The sequence below is a fragment of the Leptodactylus fuscus genome, chromosome 1 (genome assembly GCF_031893055.1).
Source record: "Leptodactylus fuscus isolate aLepFus1 chromosome 1, aLepFus1.hap2, whole genome shotgun sequence".
NCBI lineage: Eukaryota > Metazoa > Chordata > Amphibia > Anura > Leptodactylidae > Leptodactylus > Leptodactylus fuscus.
The window spans coordinates 94102693-94121290 of NC_134265.1; the positions used below are offsets into that span (position 1 = coordinate 94102693).

The 18598-nt window shown below is 42.7% G+C and overlaps 1 protein-coding gene across 1 annotated transcript in view; it reads left to right on the forward strand.

Annotated features, from left to right (window-relative positions):
* KNTC1 (kinetochore associated 1) overlaps positions 1-8433 on the forward strand; it is a 96507-nt gene extending 88074 nt beyond the window's left edge. Inside the window, exons 61-64 of the mRNA XM_075273135.1 lie at positions 3459-3548; positions 6304-6449; positions 8094-8184; positions 8355-8433. Of these exons, the coding sequence (XP_075129236.1) occupies positions 3459-3548; positions 6304-6449; positions 8094-8184; positions 8355-8378 (351 nt within the window). The 3' untranslated portion in view covers positions 8379-8433. The remainder of the gene's footprint in view (positions 1-3458; positions 3549-6303; positions 6450-8093; positions 8185-8354) is intronic.
* Positions 8434-18598: the final 10165 nt, after the last annotated feature.

Below are 18598 nucleotides of genomic sequence, written 5' to 3' on the forward strand. Positions count from 1 at the left end.
GTCAAGATGGCTTCCTTCTGCAAGCATAGGTCAATGACGGGGGACTTCTTTATTTAACCCTAACTGAAGAGCTGTTGGTGTTTTTCTACAAACGTGTTTCTTCTTACACTTCTGTCTATCAACTGGCTGCAGGCTGGAGTCTACAAGCAACCACTAAATTTGTCACTCCTGCTTGCTCAGAATCAAAGAAATGGACCATTAACTTATGAGTGAAGCTGAAAAGTGAAAAAATTCTGGTTTCAAGCTGCTCTCCTGCTGGTATAGGGTCCCCTCATAACTGCAGTAAATGTTCTCCTGGGTTTCATTACATGCCTTTTGGGAAAACATTTTTACAGTCCCTGCAAAGTGGATGGGTTTCTAGTGAATCCTATCCATACATTGTGGAAAACTATGTGTAGCGAGCATGCTGCAATTGGAATTCACAGCGTGTCACGTATACCTACGGAAACGCTGCCAGTTCCCTATAGGTATAATGGAAGCAGAAAGTCCGCAGAGGAAACTGCGATGCATTTCCGCTGCGGTTTTTCTCGCAGCTTTTTTTTTTTTTTTTTTTTGCTATGACCCACTATGAGTGACCTTAGAATTATTGGGAAGCGGTGTGGTGCATTACTTCTAAATTCATAAATAAGCTGTTTTTCTACTCCATCTTTGCAACCACCCAATTACACATAGCATAGATCTGTGTGAGTCATGCAAGCCTGTTGCACACCAGGGTAAATGCCATAAAATGTGGTTTTATTGAATCTGCTGCATGAAGTCTAATGAACATAAGACATTTGTAGAGCTCCTTTTCTCCCTTCTCCTATTTTCTTCTTAAAGGGTACCTGAGTTTTCTTGAAAAGTTAACGTTTGTGCAGGGTCTTGCTGAGCAGTCCATTCTATAACTGTATAAGCCTTCATACATGATGTCCTATCAGTTTTTCTGTTGCTAATATGCCAATTATGGCTGTGGCACATTTTTAGTTAAAGTGCATTACATTCTTGTCCAGAATCATATACTCTATGAAATGAGACTAACTTGTCTGAAAAGTTACTGACCATTCAAGTCCTTTTCTGGTTGCCCTGCTTTTATGAAACATCTAGCCCAGTTAAGCCACTGTATTCACATTGGCTTTCTTCTGGCTCCACTAGGCCATTTGTTGAACTTTTGGATTTCATTTATGAGTTTGTAGCTTTGGATGCTTGATCTACTCTTACCGGTAGTTATTTATTTCTTGCAAGAATGAAATGATAGTTTTGCTTTGTCTTATCCCATTGATAGAGTTGTTCTCCCTGGTTGATCAATTCAATATGGGGAGAGAATAATGCAGACACACACAGGTAGGATGTGTCATGCAGAGTCTGGGGCCTTCCAGAGTTTAATAAAAATGGGTGTACATGTTAAAGCATCATTTCACACTCCACCAATAATACTATAAAATGTCAAACAAGACACAACTAAAACATATATTAATAAAGTATGTAACAGGAAATACATATATGGTTAAGCAACAAGATCTTTTGTTTGCATCATTCTCTACTACGCATGTCTGCTTCACATAGTCACACATAGCTAACGCAGGGACAGTCTCGCTGAAGGAGTACGCAAATGCAAACCTGCAGAACAGTGTATGCACTGTTGTCTTAGTAGCAATACATAAAGAGCACATTCTTGAGATAGAGTATATGGCCAAAGAAACTACCATATAGGCCTTAGCAGTGAATTATATGCATATTGTGCTTTCTATGGTTGTTGGCATTCCTAGCCATCTATGCAACTCAAATATAATTTGTATACCTCTTGACAAGCTGCACCTTTCATGTTTTCCTGTTGCAACCACCAGTTTAGCATTTGCACTACTAAAATGACAGTGATTTCTGTCTACTAACCACACTTCTGACTGCTAGATAAATAAACAATTCTTATTATTGAACAACACTCTCTGTGGGTGCTCACTATGTCTCAATGGCATATCAATAATAGTCTTTTTGTGTTTTTCACCTGTGGGATTTTGTTCTATGCAGAGTCTAGGTATTCCAAAAGTTAGGCCTCAAACCATCCCAAACGCCAGCATGTATATTATATTGTGTAATTGTCAAAAGCTCCATTTAGCTGATATTACAGGGGTCACCTGTCAGCCTCCAACCGCTAGTGGCGGGGTCAATGTCAGCTTAGCGTGCATCCCTTTTACCAACGTGAACATCACTGTTTTTCTGTGAGCCTTGCTGCTATTGCTGTCTGTATTGCTTTTGTTTGATGAAGGTGCTGTGAATCTACTATGAAACTACTGAGAAATTTTTCTGTACCTGAAATTACCTGTAGTAAAGTGCCCTGTGAGGCCGAGTACTTATTCAGCTGCAACACACTAAGAAGCACAGAGGAAAAACAGGGTGCTGGCTGCCCTTATCTGCATTAGTTAATAGACATAACCAAAGGGAAACCTGACTGGGACCAGACACATGGGGATAAAGCAATACTTGTGAACAAATTTCATCTGAACAATGGCCTTCCTGTGTAACAACTTAATAAAACATAGGTTCAATTAGAAAACAACTTTTTTCATAAATTAATAATACAGGTGAACATGTTAGGTGATTGCATATTAGTCTAGGAATTGGGAGGAGAAGCTGCAAGAAAAGGAAAACTAAAAGCTGCAGCTGCTAAACTGTGAGTGAGGGAACTCGAACACTGCTATGTTCAAGACCTACCAGTGCACTGGGGCAACATGGTGGCTCAGTGGTTAGCACTGCAGCCTTGCAGCACTGGAGTCCTGGGTTCGAATCTCGCCAGGAACAACATCTGCAATGAGTTTGTATGTTCACCACGTGTTTGCGTGGATTTCCTCCCATTCTACAAAGACATACTGATGGGCTCTATGGGGCTCACGATCTACATTAAAAAAAAAAAAAAAAAAAAAGATCTACTAGTTCACTGAATGAGGCAATAAATTAGTTAGCCTTCTTCTCCCCTTCCCCTCTCCGTAGAGTTCTGTGTGTGAACTGGATAGGGATAGTATGTAAACAGACTGAGGTATCTATGGCCTTTCCTGGTAAATCCCTAAGCAGAGAAGGAAACAGACAACCGTACTAAGATATATATTACAAAGCTTCTTATATTAACCTGTACTAATAATTTTATGAAAATGTGTTTGTTTTGTCACCAGAGCCCAGCATATCAGCCCAATCCTGCAGATGGATAGATTACAGTCACCTCAATTGGTGCTTTCATTGCTGAGAGATCGAGGGCCTTGCCATTGCTCCAAAGAGCTTATTTGCATATTGAAAAAAAACTGCAATCTGTCTGCATCCAAGGGGAAAAACAATTGCTGATTTCTGGTCACCTCAACCTATCTGTGTGGCTAGGTTGATATGCTGGGATGTAGTGACAGACTGTCTTTAGGAATTAACATTGTAATAGCCCAGTCAAGCCTCTAATCTGAATCATATGTTGACTGTTATTTCATTGCCTTTTACTACAGGGCTTTCTAAGTGCCTGCAATCCAGATGCTGTTTTGCTTCAAGCAGAGGATTGTATGAATACTGGAGAAGTGGCTGGTGTGGCTTCACAGGTGAGTCATCTAGAAGTAGAAATAACCTTCTTTCGGCTGGGGAATATGGACAACTTTGACCACTTGACAGTAAGATTGCAATGTCATGCTGCTAAAATCATAACTAATAATGGCGTATGTGGTCATGTTGAAATCCAGAAAGTAACGATATCTGATGACTGTCAAAAAAAAGCAAAAACTTTTCAATACCTAGTTATGATTCAATAAAGTGTCATTGTAATCTTAGTGTCACAGAAAGCCATAGCTTTAACCCCTTAGCGACCCTTGACGTAACTGTACGTCATGGGTCGCATGGGGATGTATGGAGCGAGCTCACACGCTGAGCTCGCTCCATACAGGGCAGATGCCGGCTGTATCATACAGCCAGGACCTGCCAATAACAGCAGCGGTCGGTGCCCGAGCCGATCGCTGCTGTTAACCCTTTACACACTGCGGTCAAACGTGACCGCAGTGTGTAAACGGCGCCGGCGGCATGGGCGCCGCCATGTTTCGCCGATCGCCGCCCTCCTGAACGTCACATGAGGGCGGTGATCGGTTGCTATGACAGCCGGAAGCCTATTGAAGGCTTCCAGGCTTGTCTCTGCACGAGATCTATTAGACGATGCCAGAGGCATCGTCTAATAGAAGTGCTGCGATTTTGCTATTCACTGCAATACTGTAGTATTGCAGTGAATAGTATGAGCGATCAGACCCCCTAGGTTTCAAGGTACCTAAGGGGTCTGATCATAAATGTAACAGAAGAAAAAAAAAAGTTTTTAAAAGTATTAAAAAAATAAAAAATATATAAAAGTTCAAATCACCCCCCTTTCCCTAGATTAGCTATAAAAGTAATTAAAGAACATTAAACATAAACATATTAGGTATCCCCGCGCTCCAAAATGCCAGAACTATTAGAATATTAAAACATTTATCCCGTACTGCGAAAGGCGTAGCGGCAAAAAAAATAAAAACAGCCAAAAAGTGTTTTTTTCAACACTTTGCCTGCTATAAAAAAATTTAATAAAAAGTGATCAAACCATCAGATCTTTCCCCAAATGGTATCAATAGAAACGTCATCTTGTCCCGCATAAAAAGACACCGCACCCATCTCCATACATGGAAATATGAAAAAGTTACAGGTGTTAGAACATGATGACACAAAAATTTTTTTCTATTTTGCAAAGTTTATCATTTTTTTAAAAGTATCAAAACATTTCAAATACTATATAAATTTGGTATCACCGCGTTCGTACTGACACGTAGAACACAGGTAACATGTCATTTGTACCAAACAGTGAACGCTGTAAAAATTAAACCCATAAGAAAATGGCGCAAATGCATTTTTTCTCCAGTTGCACCTCATTCTGAATTTTTTTCCAGCTTCCCAGTACATTGCACAGCATATTGAATGGTGCCATTACAAAGTACAATTTGTCCCGCAAACAATAAGCCATCATGTGACTCTGTGAACTGAAAAATGAAAAAGTTATGGCTCTTGAAATGTGAGGAGGGAAAAACGAAAATGCGAAACCAAAAAATGGCCTGGTCCTTAAGGGGTTAAAGGAATGCCAAAGATCGAATCCTTATACCATGTACTATCCACACAAAAGTGTGCAATGGGGTTAAAATTCCTGAAGGGGTTTGTAGTTAACTTTGGTTCAATGCCTGATTTTCATGATACCTAGTGGTGTGATCTGGGGTCCAAACCAGAACATGTCCAAAACTCCAAGTAGATCTTCTGGTTTGGCCTTTTGGCAAATCTTGTCACCAGGCATTGATCTATGAAAAGCTGCCTTCAATTAGGTGGCGCTATAGCAAGTTTATCTAGCACGGAGATTGTATGTTGTATATTTTTCCCCCAATTTTTGTTAAAGAAAACAGGTCACATTGAAGAAAATTTCAGCAATTTAAAGGTATCGTATTATAGAGTGAAGGAAACTGAGAAGATTGGTTTATAGATTTTTGGGAAAAGATTCAGTATAACCTGTCATTTATCCATTGAAATCTCTGCTCTTTCTGTCTTGAGAAGCTAAACAGGTAATCTCATTTTAGCAAGTTATTCCCTTTCTTTTCTAAATTATGCATTGGTCAGGCCAGCATGTTTATACCACTCCATTCATTTCAATGGGAGCACCAGAGATAGCCAAACACTGTTCTTCTACCACTCCCATTGAAATTAATGGGACCCCTCAGACATGCAAGTTATAGGGGATAACTTCAAGGGTTATTCCTATTTTGACTTCTCCACATAGAAACAGCAGATATAAAGCTAAAAACAAGAATAAGGGGTCACCTATTCAGGAAGGCTTACAACCTCCAATAACACTATCACCACACCACCATCTGAACTGTCTCCCCCTCTCCTTCTGTCTCTACCCCCTTCCCCCATAGATTGTAAGCCTTCACGGGCAGGGCCCTCTACCCCACTGTGCCAGTCGGTCATTGTTAGTATTATATCTACCTGTATATTCTGTGTATTGTATGTAACTCCCAAATGTAAAGCACCATGGAATTAATGGTACTATATAAATAAACAATAATAATAATAATTAGTTTGGAGGAAGAATAGAAGCGATGTCAGGAAGTATTTAACTGAAAATGTAGTTGAGACTTGGAACAAACTTCCAGCAGATGTTGGGAAATCTACAGGAAGCAAATTTCACCGTCCCTGGGATAAACTACCTAAAGTAAAAATTACCATAAATAATAATATTTTTTCCAAATTCCAGGAGTCATAGAAAGATTTTACTTCATTTTACTGTTTCTTTTGTTTCAGATAAAAACACTAATTTTGGACAATATGATCAAAAAGAAACAGTTTGAAAAATTCTTGAAAAGTAAATGCTATACTGTTTTGAAGATGCATGCAGTTCATTCTAACCGGGTGAAAGAGTTGGCAAATTACCTTGTAGACAGAAGTTGGTAAGTAGTAGCCTATAACTACCCTGTAAACCAGTGGTGCCCAATACGTCGATTGCAAAGGAAGTATGGGTCGATCACGTGACATTTTTTTTATTTTTTTTTTTTACTTTTTTTTGTTTGAACCAGCGCAGGAGAGCTGCTGCTCTCCTTGCGCTGGTTCATATGTCTACGTTTCAGCGTAGGTGGCGTCATCACGCCGCGTACGCTGATATGCAGACGTCTGCCAGGAGAAAAGAATGCGACGGGAGCAGCAGCAGCATCGAGGTCGGTAAGTATGAGAACTCTATGTTTGTTTGTTTTATAATAAGCCGTTACATGCTGGAGTATTCCCAGCAGGTAGCGGCCTATTTACCAACCTCCCCAGACCTGTTCACTGCCGCCCCCGCTTCCCCTTGTACTATAGGCCGCGGCGGGCGGTAGTGAATAGGCCCGGGCCAGGCCGCTATCCCACTACCGCTATTATTATATTCAGAGGTCTTTTCAGACCCCCGAATACAATAATCAGAGCCCCAGGGGAGGTGAGAGAACATAATAAACAATGTTACTTACCTCTCCGGGATCCGATATCAATCCGACAATGCTGCGGCCCAGGCCCCGCCCACAAGAAGTGGGTAGTAGATCTTTTGACTTGGTCATTTTATAAGTAGCTCGCATGTGGAAAAAGTGTGAGCACCCCTGCTGTAAACTGTAATGGTGCAGATAGCTGAGTGCATCACCCATCTATTTTTGTGTATTGCAAACTCCCGCAGGGGTTTCTTGGACCCCTGTTCTAGTGATTGTTGTACACATACAGTTTAGCAAATGAGAAATTATTAGAATTGACCTCTTGTTTGAATGAATTGGCAAGGTGTTTTTATGTATTATTATACAATTTTATAATATACATGTTATATTATTAAGTTCTGCCTAAGTTACCTGCTACAGCTCCATTGAGCTTTTACAAGGGGTGGAAAAGAGGGCGTTCTGTAAAACACTATTCAGCATACTTTTATTCAAATATGTGTACTTCTTTAATACACATCAATTGTATTCATTTACATTTTCTTAATATCAGATATAAGGACATGTGAGCAACAAGACTTGCCACTAACATAGTTACAGACAAATACACTACACGTACACCTGTGTCAAGAATTATTTCTATTCTGTTGTAGCTCTTGTCTATTTTTTTATTTTTTATTTTTTTTTGCTTTAAAATCTGAATACTGAATGAACAATGTATTAACATATATCAAGAGTATGGTGTTTGGAAGAAACCTGCTACACAGAAAATGCTGTTCAATATCTTTTTACAGTGCTGGAGATGCTGAGCAGATTGCTGTATATATTGTGGGACAGGATTCAATATAACGTCATTTATTCAGTGAAATGTGTGTTTTTTCTATGCTGAAATGTCAGTGAAGAGGTCCTATAAGTGACTGACAGCTATCTCTGTATGTATAATCTTAGAGGCGAGGCAGTCAGTCCTGGGTAGGACCTCCTTCTTGATTTCTCAGCTTAGCAACATTTCAGTGAATAAGTTATACTGAGTCTTTCCCTATGCATCAATCTACTCTGCTCCTTCTACTCTATAAAATGCTATGCCAGCATTTTCCATGTGACAGATTCCCTTTAATTTTTATGTTGCATTTTGTTTTCTTCTAGCTGGGACAATGCTGCTGAGCTTGTAACAGAGTATCTGAAATGTCGCGGGAAACCTTTCTCAAGAAATTCTACATCCCAGGATATTGTTAAGGTAAGAATAAACGGTAACCTCACCTCTCAACCACAAATTTCTCCATTGACTTTCCTGATGTATCTGTGTTTATCATCACTCACTGCTTAGTTAGCCCAAAAGAAACATAAACCATGTAAGATTGCAAAATTCTGTGATTATAATTTTATGATTTTTTTTGTTTTTTACAGGGATTTCTAAGTGAACAAACATAATGCTACTTGGTATTGTGTGCTTGTGCTTATGGATAAAAACCCAGAACATAACAATTTCTTTGATTGTGCTCTCAGAAGTTTGTGCATGTGTGAAGTCTGGTATTACACAACTTCTGGTACAGCACTGTTTTATCTGTTTTCTCTTGGATCATGGTTTAAGTACCTGACACACATGACAGGTTTTCACATGTGCTAGCCATTTTTTTTAACTGTGTGTTAAATAGTAGAAAACAGCATTTCTTGAACCGTTTTTACAGATCTTTCAATAGATTCTTCTATGAGGGATCTGTGGGAACTGGTTACTCTCGAATGTACACTTAGCCATAAAAAAAGTACTCCACAAAATACACAGCCCTGTCTTGTCCTTCATATGTGTGTGATCATTTTGTATCTTAAATGTTAGTCTGTATCCACTGATATTTAGTCTGTATATACAAATTTCATCGATATACCGTTTTCTCTTCTATACATATTGAGTTTAATATTTTGTTCATACTTTAATATACATTTTAGTAATGTTGAAATAAATTATATTAAAAGTGTTTTATGGTTGCCATCTTTGATTACCAACTGAGACAATTTTGATGGTGAAACATTAAAGAAAAAAAATATTCCTCAACACAAATGCAAGTTAGAGTAAATCTGAAAATGACACAGGCTAATTTGCTTCTAGTAGTTTGTTGGGAGTATTTTATATACAATAAAATACCTTGATGCTAGAGAAATCCATAGATATATTTTCTTTGTAGAACACTTATGGAAGTTACTATTTATACAGAATGTAAAGGCTGTTTACCACCTCACCAGCATATTCAGCTGTCACCACTGTGTTACAGGCCACATTACAGTGATAAACTTTCAAAGATATTTATTGAAAGATATCAAGTACAGAGCATAAATCAAATAACAAAACAGTCAGGGGAACCGTGCAAGAATACATAGTAGGGCATACATAATGTAGAGAAATAGTAACAAGTCCAAGTTGAACACATTTATAAAACCTAGAGGAGGGAAAACAAGGTGTAAAAACCAATAGCCAACATAAGGGGAAGAAAGCGAGGGGGAATTGGTTAGTGCTATAGTATAGTGGGCTGTGGGTGAAATGAGTAGAAGGCTGTGATGAATCGGACCCCAATCATCATTCTCAGCTATATTTATAACTACCTATGTATTTTATTGTGTTGACTGACCCTCAACTGTATATCTTGGAGAATAACTTATCTGGTCTGTATTTGCCATTTTGTAAGTCATCATCCTGCTAAGGAATCTTGTTATCTCAGTAGGATGTGAAGGCTAGTGACCCAAATGGGTGAATCTGATTATCTGTGGCCAGTTGTCAAGATCAAAAGCCATTGTCTCACCCTAGGCATGGCATATTGTCACTGCTTAGGGAGAGACCACCATATAGGTGTGTGGAGACTTGTTAAGCCTTTAGCACTCCACTTTGCAAGGAACTATGGGAAGAATATGCAAATCCGCCTTCCATGATGTAATTAGGAAGACAGTTGCTGCCTCATTGTTGCAAACCAATAGAGGGCGCTCACTGGAATGTGCAAGCCTGTCTTAAGACAGGATTCCAGTGAAATAACCCAATAATGGCTGCTCCCTTTAGCCTCATGCCCGACCTTCCAAGAGGCCTTTGTTTAGCAATGACGCTGAGATTATTACCAGGTTATAGTCTCTCAATCGAGGACAGCTGTTTCGATCTGGTTGGATCTCATCAGCCCGATGTAGAGAGGACTCTAACCTGGTAGAGGTGAGAGGCTTAGACAGGGTTCGGGGGATATTGTCACTCCTTAGGGAGAGACCACCATATAGGTGTGCCTTCCATGATGTAATTAGGAAGACAGTTGCTGCCTTATTGTTGCAAACCAATAGAGGGCGCTCACTGGAATGTGCAAGCCTGTCTTAACATGGCATTAACATATCTGTGCTAACTTCCTTGATTCTTAGCAGGGGGCCATCCTGACTCTGAAAGTTCTAACACATGTGACCAGACTCTGCGGAGTCGGGTTGAGGTGGTAGAAAAACTTCAAAGAGTTAAAGGTTTATGATGATATTGCGCCAGGGAAAGATGCTACCATTATGACAATTAGATCTTCCGGTGCGTAGTAGTGAGACGCACGTTTTTAACCCAAAAACTTTAAGCCTACAGGCCTGGGAAGAGCCCAGGTCCAGTTCTCGTTACTCAAAGGGTATTGAGTTATCATGTTTGGTGTCAATATGCTGGGAAACTTGCGGTGAGCAAAGACATGCCACTTGTTTGACCGTATATTCATGTAATGAGGAATTATGACCATTTATAGTTATTTGATTGCCAAGCTAGAGGGTGGTCCGAAAGCCCTGATGATGTCATTTCAGGGTGGAGCCCAGGGTCAATATAAGAGTGACCTGGGGCGGAGCTAGTTCTTCTTGGTCTTGTTCTTCTCATCTGGACACATGTGAGCAAGTTGGCTCTGTGTGTGGCCCCCTCCCCCCTTGCTGGGGGGAAGGGCGGGGCAGAAGTGGCCATGTGCTCAGAGACAAAGAATGCAATGCGGCCAAGGGACTTTGAAGGAGAGCCATGTACTACTTTAATGCTAATGGACTTATGGAATTATGAGGCCTATGATGTAACGCCTATCTGATCATGGACTTATGGACTATGGACTTTTTAAATCGGTATGGAAAAACTCTCTTTATTGCTATATGCTATGTGGGGGGGGGGTGCTGCGGTGCCCCCACCAGAGACTTTAATGGACTGTATCTCCTGCCTTGTGGGTACCATGCGTTGGCTGCGGAATCGCCAGGTGCCTAAGGACTGTTTCTGTTTCTAATCTTTTAATCTCTGTAACCTGTTTTATCTCACTGCACTGTAACATACCTTCTCTGTAACCGTATAAGCTTGTGACCGCCAGGGTATATCTTTATATGTATTCCTGGTTGACCTAGTATCGACCATCTTGGGTTAATAAAATGTTAAAACTTTAGAAGGCTCTTCTCGTATTATCCTATAAGGCCCGGTCCTCTCTCTGGGTTTGTGGGAGAGAGAGGACGGTATAGTTAAAAAGACGATCGCGGGTTCCGCCTGCGGCGAAGGCCGGGTGGGCCAGCGGCTGCGGTCGGGTGGCTGAGGTGCGGGCCGTGTCCTCGCGCCTTGTGGGGCCGGAGGCTGGGGCGGAACGGGGCGATACGTCACAAAGGCACTGTCCAAAAAAGGGTAGGTAGAAGCACCCCACTCACTCATGACACCTGATCACAGTTGAAGACTGGGATGTTGGAGCTATTGACCAAGGGTGTCCAAACTTTATCAAAGAGTGTTGGACAAATATCAACGATGGTGACATTAATTTTCTTATGAAGCATGATAGTGTCAACTCGTCGCACAACGTCAGGGAGAGATAAGTTCTCTTCCAATTGAAGGTAATATGAATCAAATTATGCTGGAGCAATTTATGTTGGGCATAAGTAAGGCTAGCTGACTTAAGGCTCAGGAGAAAGATTGGAGCAGATAATGGAAACGACTGACCAAAATGCCGTTGTGCCAGTCTATGAATAGCCATCCAAAAGGGAGAGGCATGAGGGCAGGACCACCAGACATGGAGAGTAGTGTCTAAAGCAGGGGTGAGGCTGTAGGATAGAAACTATGGAGTCTATGTAGGACTTTTAAGGAAAGCTCCATAAGAGTGACCTGTCAACTGCCTTTGCTGATAGATGTCCAACAATGAGCCCACCGTGTTGGAGTAAGGGTGGAGTGGAGGTCCTGTTCCCAAGCTGTCATGAATTCCAGTTTAGTGTCAGCTGGAGGGGCATTCAATAAACTGTATATAAAAGAAAGGGAGCCCTTATCAGCTGCTCTATGCAAACATAATCACTAGAAGCAGGTGGGGGAAATTTCTAGACTAAGAGGAATGTAAAAAGTGAAGGAGTTAGAAGTCAGCTACTTGTAAATTTTGTCGTTTAACTATTTCTGGCCTATTTTGCAAATTTCCACAGGAAGTCAGCCAGGTTGCGAAAACTGAGTATGTCTCCACCAAACAAACACCTCAGGAGATAAGGTTAAGAACTGGTACTGAGAAATTGGGCTTTGCAACCGATAAGTAAAACTAACCCTCCACCCCAGCTGTGACATATAGTCAGTTACTTTGGCAGCCCGTTGAAATTCTGTGAGACACTGATCACGTAGAGCTATTTGGGGCTACTAGCATTCTCGAACGACCTACTGCATGCAGTCAGTTTCATTATAGATAGCACAAAGTTGGGAGAGTCTAGCAGCAACTTAATACTTATATAAATGGGGGACCAAAAGGTTGCCTGATCTCTTATGGAGGTACATAATGTTCCTATGGATATTGTGATGATGAGAGCCCCAGTTATGTAATTCCAGTCATGTATTTTTCTTTAGTGTATGATTACTAGGTCATATTAACCCTTTTGTCTTCAGGAATTTGGGATGTTTGCTTTGGAATCAGACCCTTTTTTTTGTTCTAAGATCTGCACAGATTCGATGACTGTATTCTCTATTAGCATACCCATTCTAAACTCATTATATCAACAGGGGGTTTGTGCAACCAGGTGGCTGGAAAGACCTCTGAGTATACAAACACCAGACTTTGTGGTTGTAGTCAAAACTACAAAGGCAACACGGTTTTATGATGATATTTCCTTCTCAGAACATCCTATAGTTGCCTCAGGTGCTCCAAGTCCACACAAGGTACTGCTGGAAGCAGGGAAAAGTTCCAGACATTAATCTCATTACCCAAAGGGCAATGGGGGGGCCTTGCCACAAACTCCATCATACCTCCTCACTGACACTATGGTCATCTGGTGAGGAGTTCTGACTATTCATAGTTGTTTGGTGTCAAGATGGAGGGCAGGGTTTCCCCCCTTAGTGACATCACTCTTGGAGGAGACTAGCATAAGTATATGGTCTCATCCCAGACAAAGGAGGGAGTTCTGATTTAAAGGAGAAGCCTCAACAGTAGTACATCCAAGCATTTGTAGTGCCAAAGACACAGGGCACATAGTTCTACACCTGTCCAGCGTTGCTGGGGTCAAGTCTGCAAAGAGCTGTACTGATGGGGCCATACCTTTCATTGGTTGTAGATTCTGGGCCGCCAAGAGGGGTTTGGTCATGGAATTCCTGATAACGCAGCTTAAGGATAATGTCCCTTGGCACATTCAGACTTCAAACTTAACTGAACTTGAATTGTTTTGTAAAGAGGAATGGTCCAAAATCCCTTCATCCAGGAACTGATTAAAAGCTACAGGAAGCGACTAGCGGCTGTTATCTTTGCAAAAGGAGGATCTACTAAATATTAATGTCACTTTTCTGCTGAGGTGCCCATACTTTTGCACCGGTCAAATTTTGGTTTAATGTATATTGCACATTTTCTGTTAGTACAATAAACCTCATTTCAATCCTGAAATATTACTGTATCTATCAGTTAGTAGATAGATCAAACTGAAATGGCTGCTGCAAACACCAAAATATTTAGAGCTAAAAATGATTAAGATTAATAGGGGTGCCCAAACTTTTTCATAGGACTGTGCTATCCATCTTCTAATACCAAAGAACAAATTTGATCACCTACCTCATGCTAAACCCTCTTCTCCTAACCTGTATAGTGTCAAAGCTACGTATAATGCTTGGGTAACATACCCTAAAATGAATCTAGAGTCGGATACAGTACCAGTGACTTCCCTGCCATTACAATACCTTTATACTATTGTCCCTGATCTTGACCTCTCCACATGGGAATATTGCTGACATACTGGAATGTAGTTCCCTGGTTCCATTTGAAACCCTAACATCAAAGTTTCATATAGCAAACAGAGACTTTTTCAAATATCTATAAATCCGTCATGCCCTGACATCCCATCAACTCACCACCTACACTTTCCCTAAAACTGCTTATCTTCACTTTATAAACTCTAAGAAATCTTCTTGGGGTATCTCGCTCTTCTACAGAAGTCTTACTACACCCTCCACAGCGATGCTAAACCTAAGCATATTTTACATTGGGAAACTGACCTGGAGCAAGTATTTGATCTCTCACTATAGCACAAAGCCTTCATGTGGACAAACCGCATATCAAGGAGCATATACCACATTGAACTGTCCCATAAGATTCTTCTGCGTTGGCACCTCACACCAGCTAAGCTGGCCAAAATGGATCTAAACTATCCTGATTTATGCTGGAGAGGATGCGGTAACAAGGGTACTTATTTCCACGCCTGGTGGTCTTGTCCTGTAGTCCATGCTTTTTAGCTTGCTGTATTCACAGCCCTTAACAAATCCCTTAATTTTCACTTGACACCTACTCCAAGTCTAGCGTTATGCTTCCTCAACACAGAGCTTCTACAAAACTCCACTGCTACAGTTGCCTCACATATACTGGCAGCTAGAAGTATTATTGCATCCTCCTGGAAAAGTTCAACACCCCTGTACATCTCGGAAATCAGAGAAAGAGTTAACGTTGCAAAGGACTTGGAACTAAAATTTGCCTCGCAAAATAAACGTTGGTTTATAACAAAGGAGAATGAAAGATTATGAATGATAATCTGTTTTCCCTTAGCCCAAACAGCAGCACAACTGGGGTATTCCTGCCCCTATGAGCTGTTAGGACAGGTGGAATTTTTAATTACCTAACAGCTTTGACCCCTATAAGAGGCCGGAAGACCTGCTCCCCCTTGTGTTAGTAGCAAGTATAACATACAGAGCACAATTTATACAAATAATCCACAATAGTGCAAATAGTACAGCATAGGGAGGGAGCCTTGTGCTGCTGTTTGGGCTAAGGGAAAACAGATTATCATTCATAATCTTTCATCCCCCCTATGCCCAACAGCAGCACAACTGGGGATCTAGCAAGTATAGCTATCATCTAAAGTGGGTGATCTTGACAGGCTGACACTAAAACAGAGTGTCCAAATGCTGTAAAGTCCGTCGTACGCCAATACAACCTATAATGTTTGCTGAATGTCAGATGCGAACTCCAGGAAGCAGCGGCACATATCTGCTCTAAAGAAAGGGAACGCCTTTCAGCCCGAGATGTTGCCACTGCTCGGGTGGCATGGGCATGGACAAAGTCTGGTACCAGGAGGTCTTGAGCACGTAGGGAGCAGATGGCATCCTTGATCCATCGTGACAAGGTTGGCTTTGATGCTTTGGCGCCTCTGTGATGTCCAAACACGTTGACTAGTACATTTTCCGACTTCCGGAAGGGTGCAGTGCGCTCCAGGTAAATGCTTAATGCTCTCACTAAGTCCAGACTGTGCATCTTCTCTTCCCACTCAGAGGTGGGAGAGGGAAAAAAGGCCGGTAAGACAATAACCTGGTTGATATTCTGAAGGGTAGGTACCTTTGGCAAGAATCCTGGGACGAACCTCAGCTTTTTTCTGTCTGGAAAGAAGGTTATAAAGCAGGGGTGGGCAATTAATTTTCCCATGGGGCCGCTTAAGAAATTGAAACTATGCTAGAGGGCCGCGTCACGGCAAATTTAGCTCCACCCACTTCTACGTTGACTCCGCCCATTCCCAATCATCTTTCCATGTGCCCCCACACAGTATAATCCTCCTACAGTCACCCGTACATTATATGTCTCCACATTGTAATGTTCCCTTCCAACTGCTCCACAGTATTAAGTCCCCCTCCTGGTGCCTCAGTATAAACTGATGGAAACTAGAGGGGACATTAAACAGTGGGGGTAGTTGGAGGAGGGCAATAAATTGACAGCTGGAGCGGGACATGAAACTGGGGGCAACTAGAGGGGGACATTAAAATCGGGAAGCAGACATTAAACCGTAGGGGTAGCTGGAGGGTGACATTAAACTGGGGGCAACTAGATGCAGACAGGTCCCTCTCCAGCTACCTCCATGGTTTAATGTCCCCCCCAGTCTAAGTGCCCTCTTCATCAACCCCCAGTTTCATGTCCCCCCCCTCCATTTCTCCCTCAGTTTCATATCCCCCTTTATTTTCCCCATTTCATGTCCCCCACCCCCTCCATCTGCCATCTCTGCCCTAGTATAACATTCCCCTTCCATCTCTGGCTCTAGGTTGCTGAGACACACAGACAGACTGACACATATAGACACACACACACATATAGACACAGACACACATATAGACACACACACATACAGACACACACACTCTCTCTCTCTCCCCCCTGCAGCTCACCTTACATCTCTCACTACTTTATGACACGCTCCACATCTCCATCTTCGGCCGGCACTAAGACACGCCCCCTAGACACGCCTCCCTAGACAGAGCTGTGCGGGCCGGACTGAATCAGTCAGAGGGCCGGATATGGCCCGGGGGCCGGACTTTGCCCAGGTCTGTTATAAAGGGTTCGGAGGTCACCTTGTATTACAGGTACTTCCAATCCACCTCAGATAAGGGTTTGAAGAGGGAGAGCAGAGCCCCTGTAGAACCGCAGCTAGGTCCCAGGATAGGAGGCTGCACCTGGGGGCAGAGTCTAGTAGCCCCTCTTAGAAATTGTTTGATTAGAGGATCTTGTGATAACGTGGTCTCCAGGAGAGCAGACAGAGCTGAAACTTGGACTTTCAGGGTAGCAGGTGCTAGCCCCCTTTCCAGGCCGTCTTGTAGGAACTCTAAGACTGAATTTCTGTTAAGGTCGCGCTGGTTACTTGTACACCAATCCTGGAATATCCGGGCGATCCTTTGGTAGCTCTGGTTGGTTGACTCTACTCTTGAGTGTGCTAAAGTCCTTAGCACTCCCTGGGACAATCCTCTATCTCCGCAATACAGTATGGTTAACCTCCAGGCAGTGAAGTTGAACCTGTCCAGGCCCTGGCACACCCGGCTGTTTAGAGTTACCAGGTTTTGGACTGATGGAAGCCTCCAGTAGTTCCCCGAGGTCGGTGAACCATGCCCATTTTGGCCAGAACGGCATGATCACTATTGCCGAAGTCTGGTCCTGCCTGAGTTTCGCCAATATCTTCGGAATGGGAGGAAAAACATATGCCAGTTTGAACCTCCAAGGTATTGACAGGGCATCCACCGCCAAAGGGTTGTCTTCCCGGTATAGGGAGCAAAACTTTTCTACTTTGGCATTGTATTGGGTGGCCATAAGATCCACCTCGGGGAGACCCCACATCTCGGTGAGATGGTGAAAGATGTCTTGATGTAGAGCCCATTCGCCTGAGGCTGTCAGACCTCTGCTGAGTTGATCCGCCAGGACGTTCAGACAACCTCGGATGTGTACCGCCGATAACTGGGAGAGATTCTGTTCTGCCCAAGCGAAGATTAGGTTGGTGACTTGCAGAAGAGAGGGGGACCTGGTTCCCCCCTGCTTGTTGATGTAGTGGACTGCCATCAGGTTGTCCGTCCATATCTTGACTGCTTTCCCCCACAGAACAGGCGCAAACGTCAGAAGTGCTCGGTGAACTGACATAAGTTCGCAACAATTGGATGAGCGCGTTCTCTCCAGACGGTTCCATGTACCTTGCGCCGGGGTCCCCATCCTGTAAGGGAGGCATCTGTCTTCAACAGGGTCCAGGTGAACCTGACCGAGGACTTCCCATCGCGAAGATGGGACCACCAGGCTAGTGATTGTCGGGTGCTGATGGTTAACTGGATAGGCTTCTGTAGTCCCGAAGGACTGTGATTCCAGACTCTCAAGATCTCGTTCTGCAGTGGGCGCATGTGCCACAGGGCCCAGGGGACTTCTTCTATGGAGGCGGACATCAAGTCTAGGACCTTCATGGCCGTCCTGATAGTGACTTTCCTGGTAACTGAGAGATGATGAACCGCTCGAGCAATCTTTCTCTTGCGAGGAGAGGGCAGAGAGATTGTCATATTGAGAGAGTCTAAAATGAAACCCAGGAACCGGATCCGTGTTGATGGAATCACGACTGACTTTTGCCAGTTTATTAGCCAGCCCAGCTGGCTTAGCAAAGCTACTACGGTCTGCACCTGCGTGGTGAGGACCTCCTTTGACTGCGCTTTGAGAAGCCAGTCGTCCAGATATGGGACTATGAAGATTCCTTGGAGGCGCAGGGTGGCAACCGGAGCTATTACCTTTGTGAATGTATGGGGGGCTGAGGATATACCGAATGGGAGGGCGGTGAACTGGAGGTGCAGCAATCTTCCATCCAGGTATACCGCAATTCTTAGAAATTTCCTGTGTGGAGGAAAGATGGGTACGTGGAGATATGCATCCCTTAGGTCCAGGGTGACAAAATGATCTCCGGGCTGCAGAAAGGGTAGCACAGAC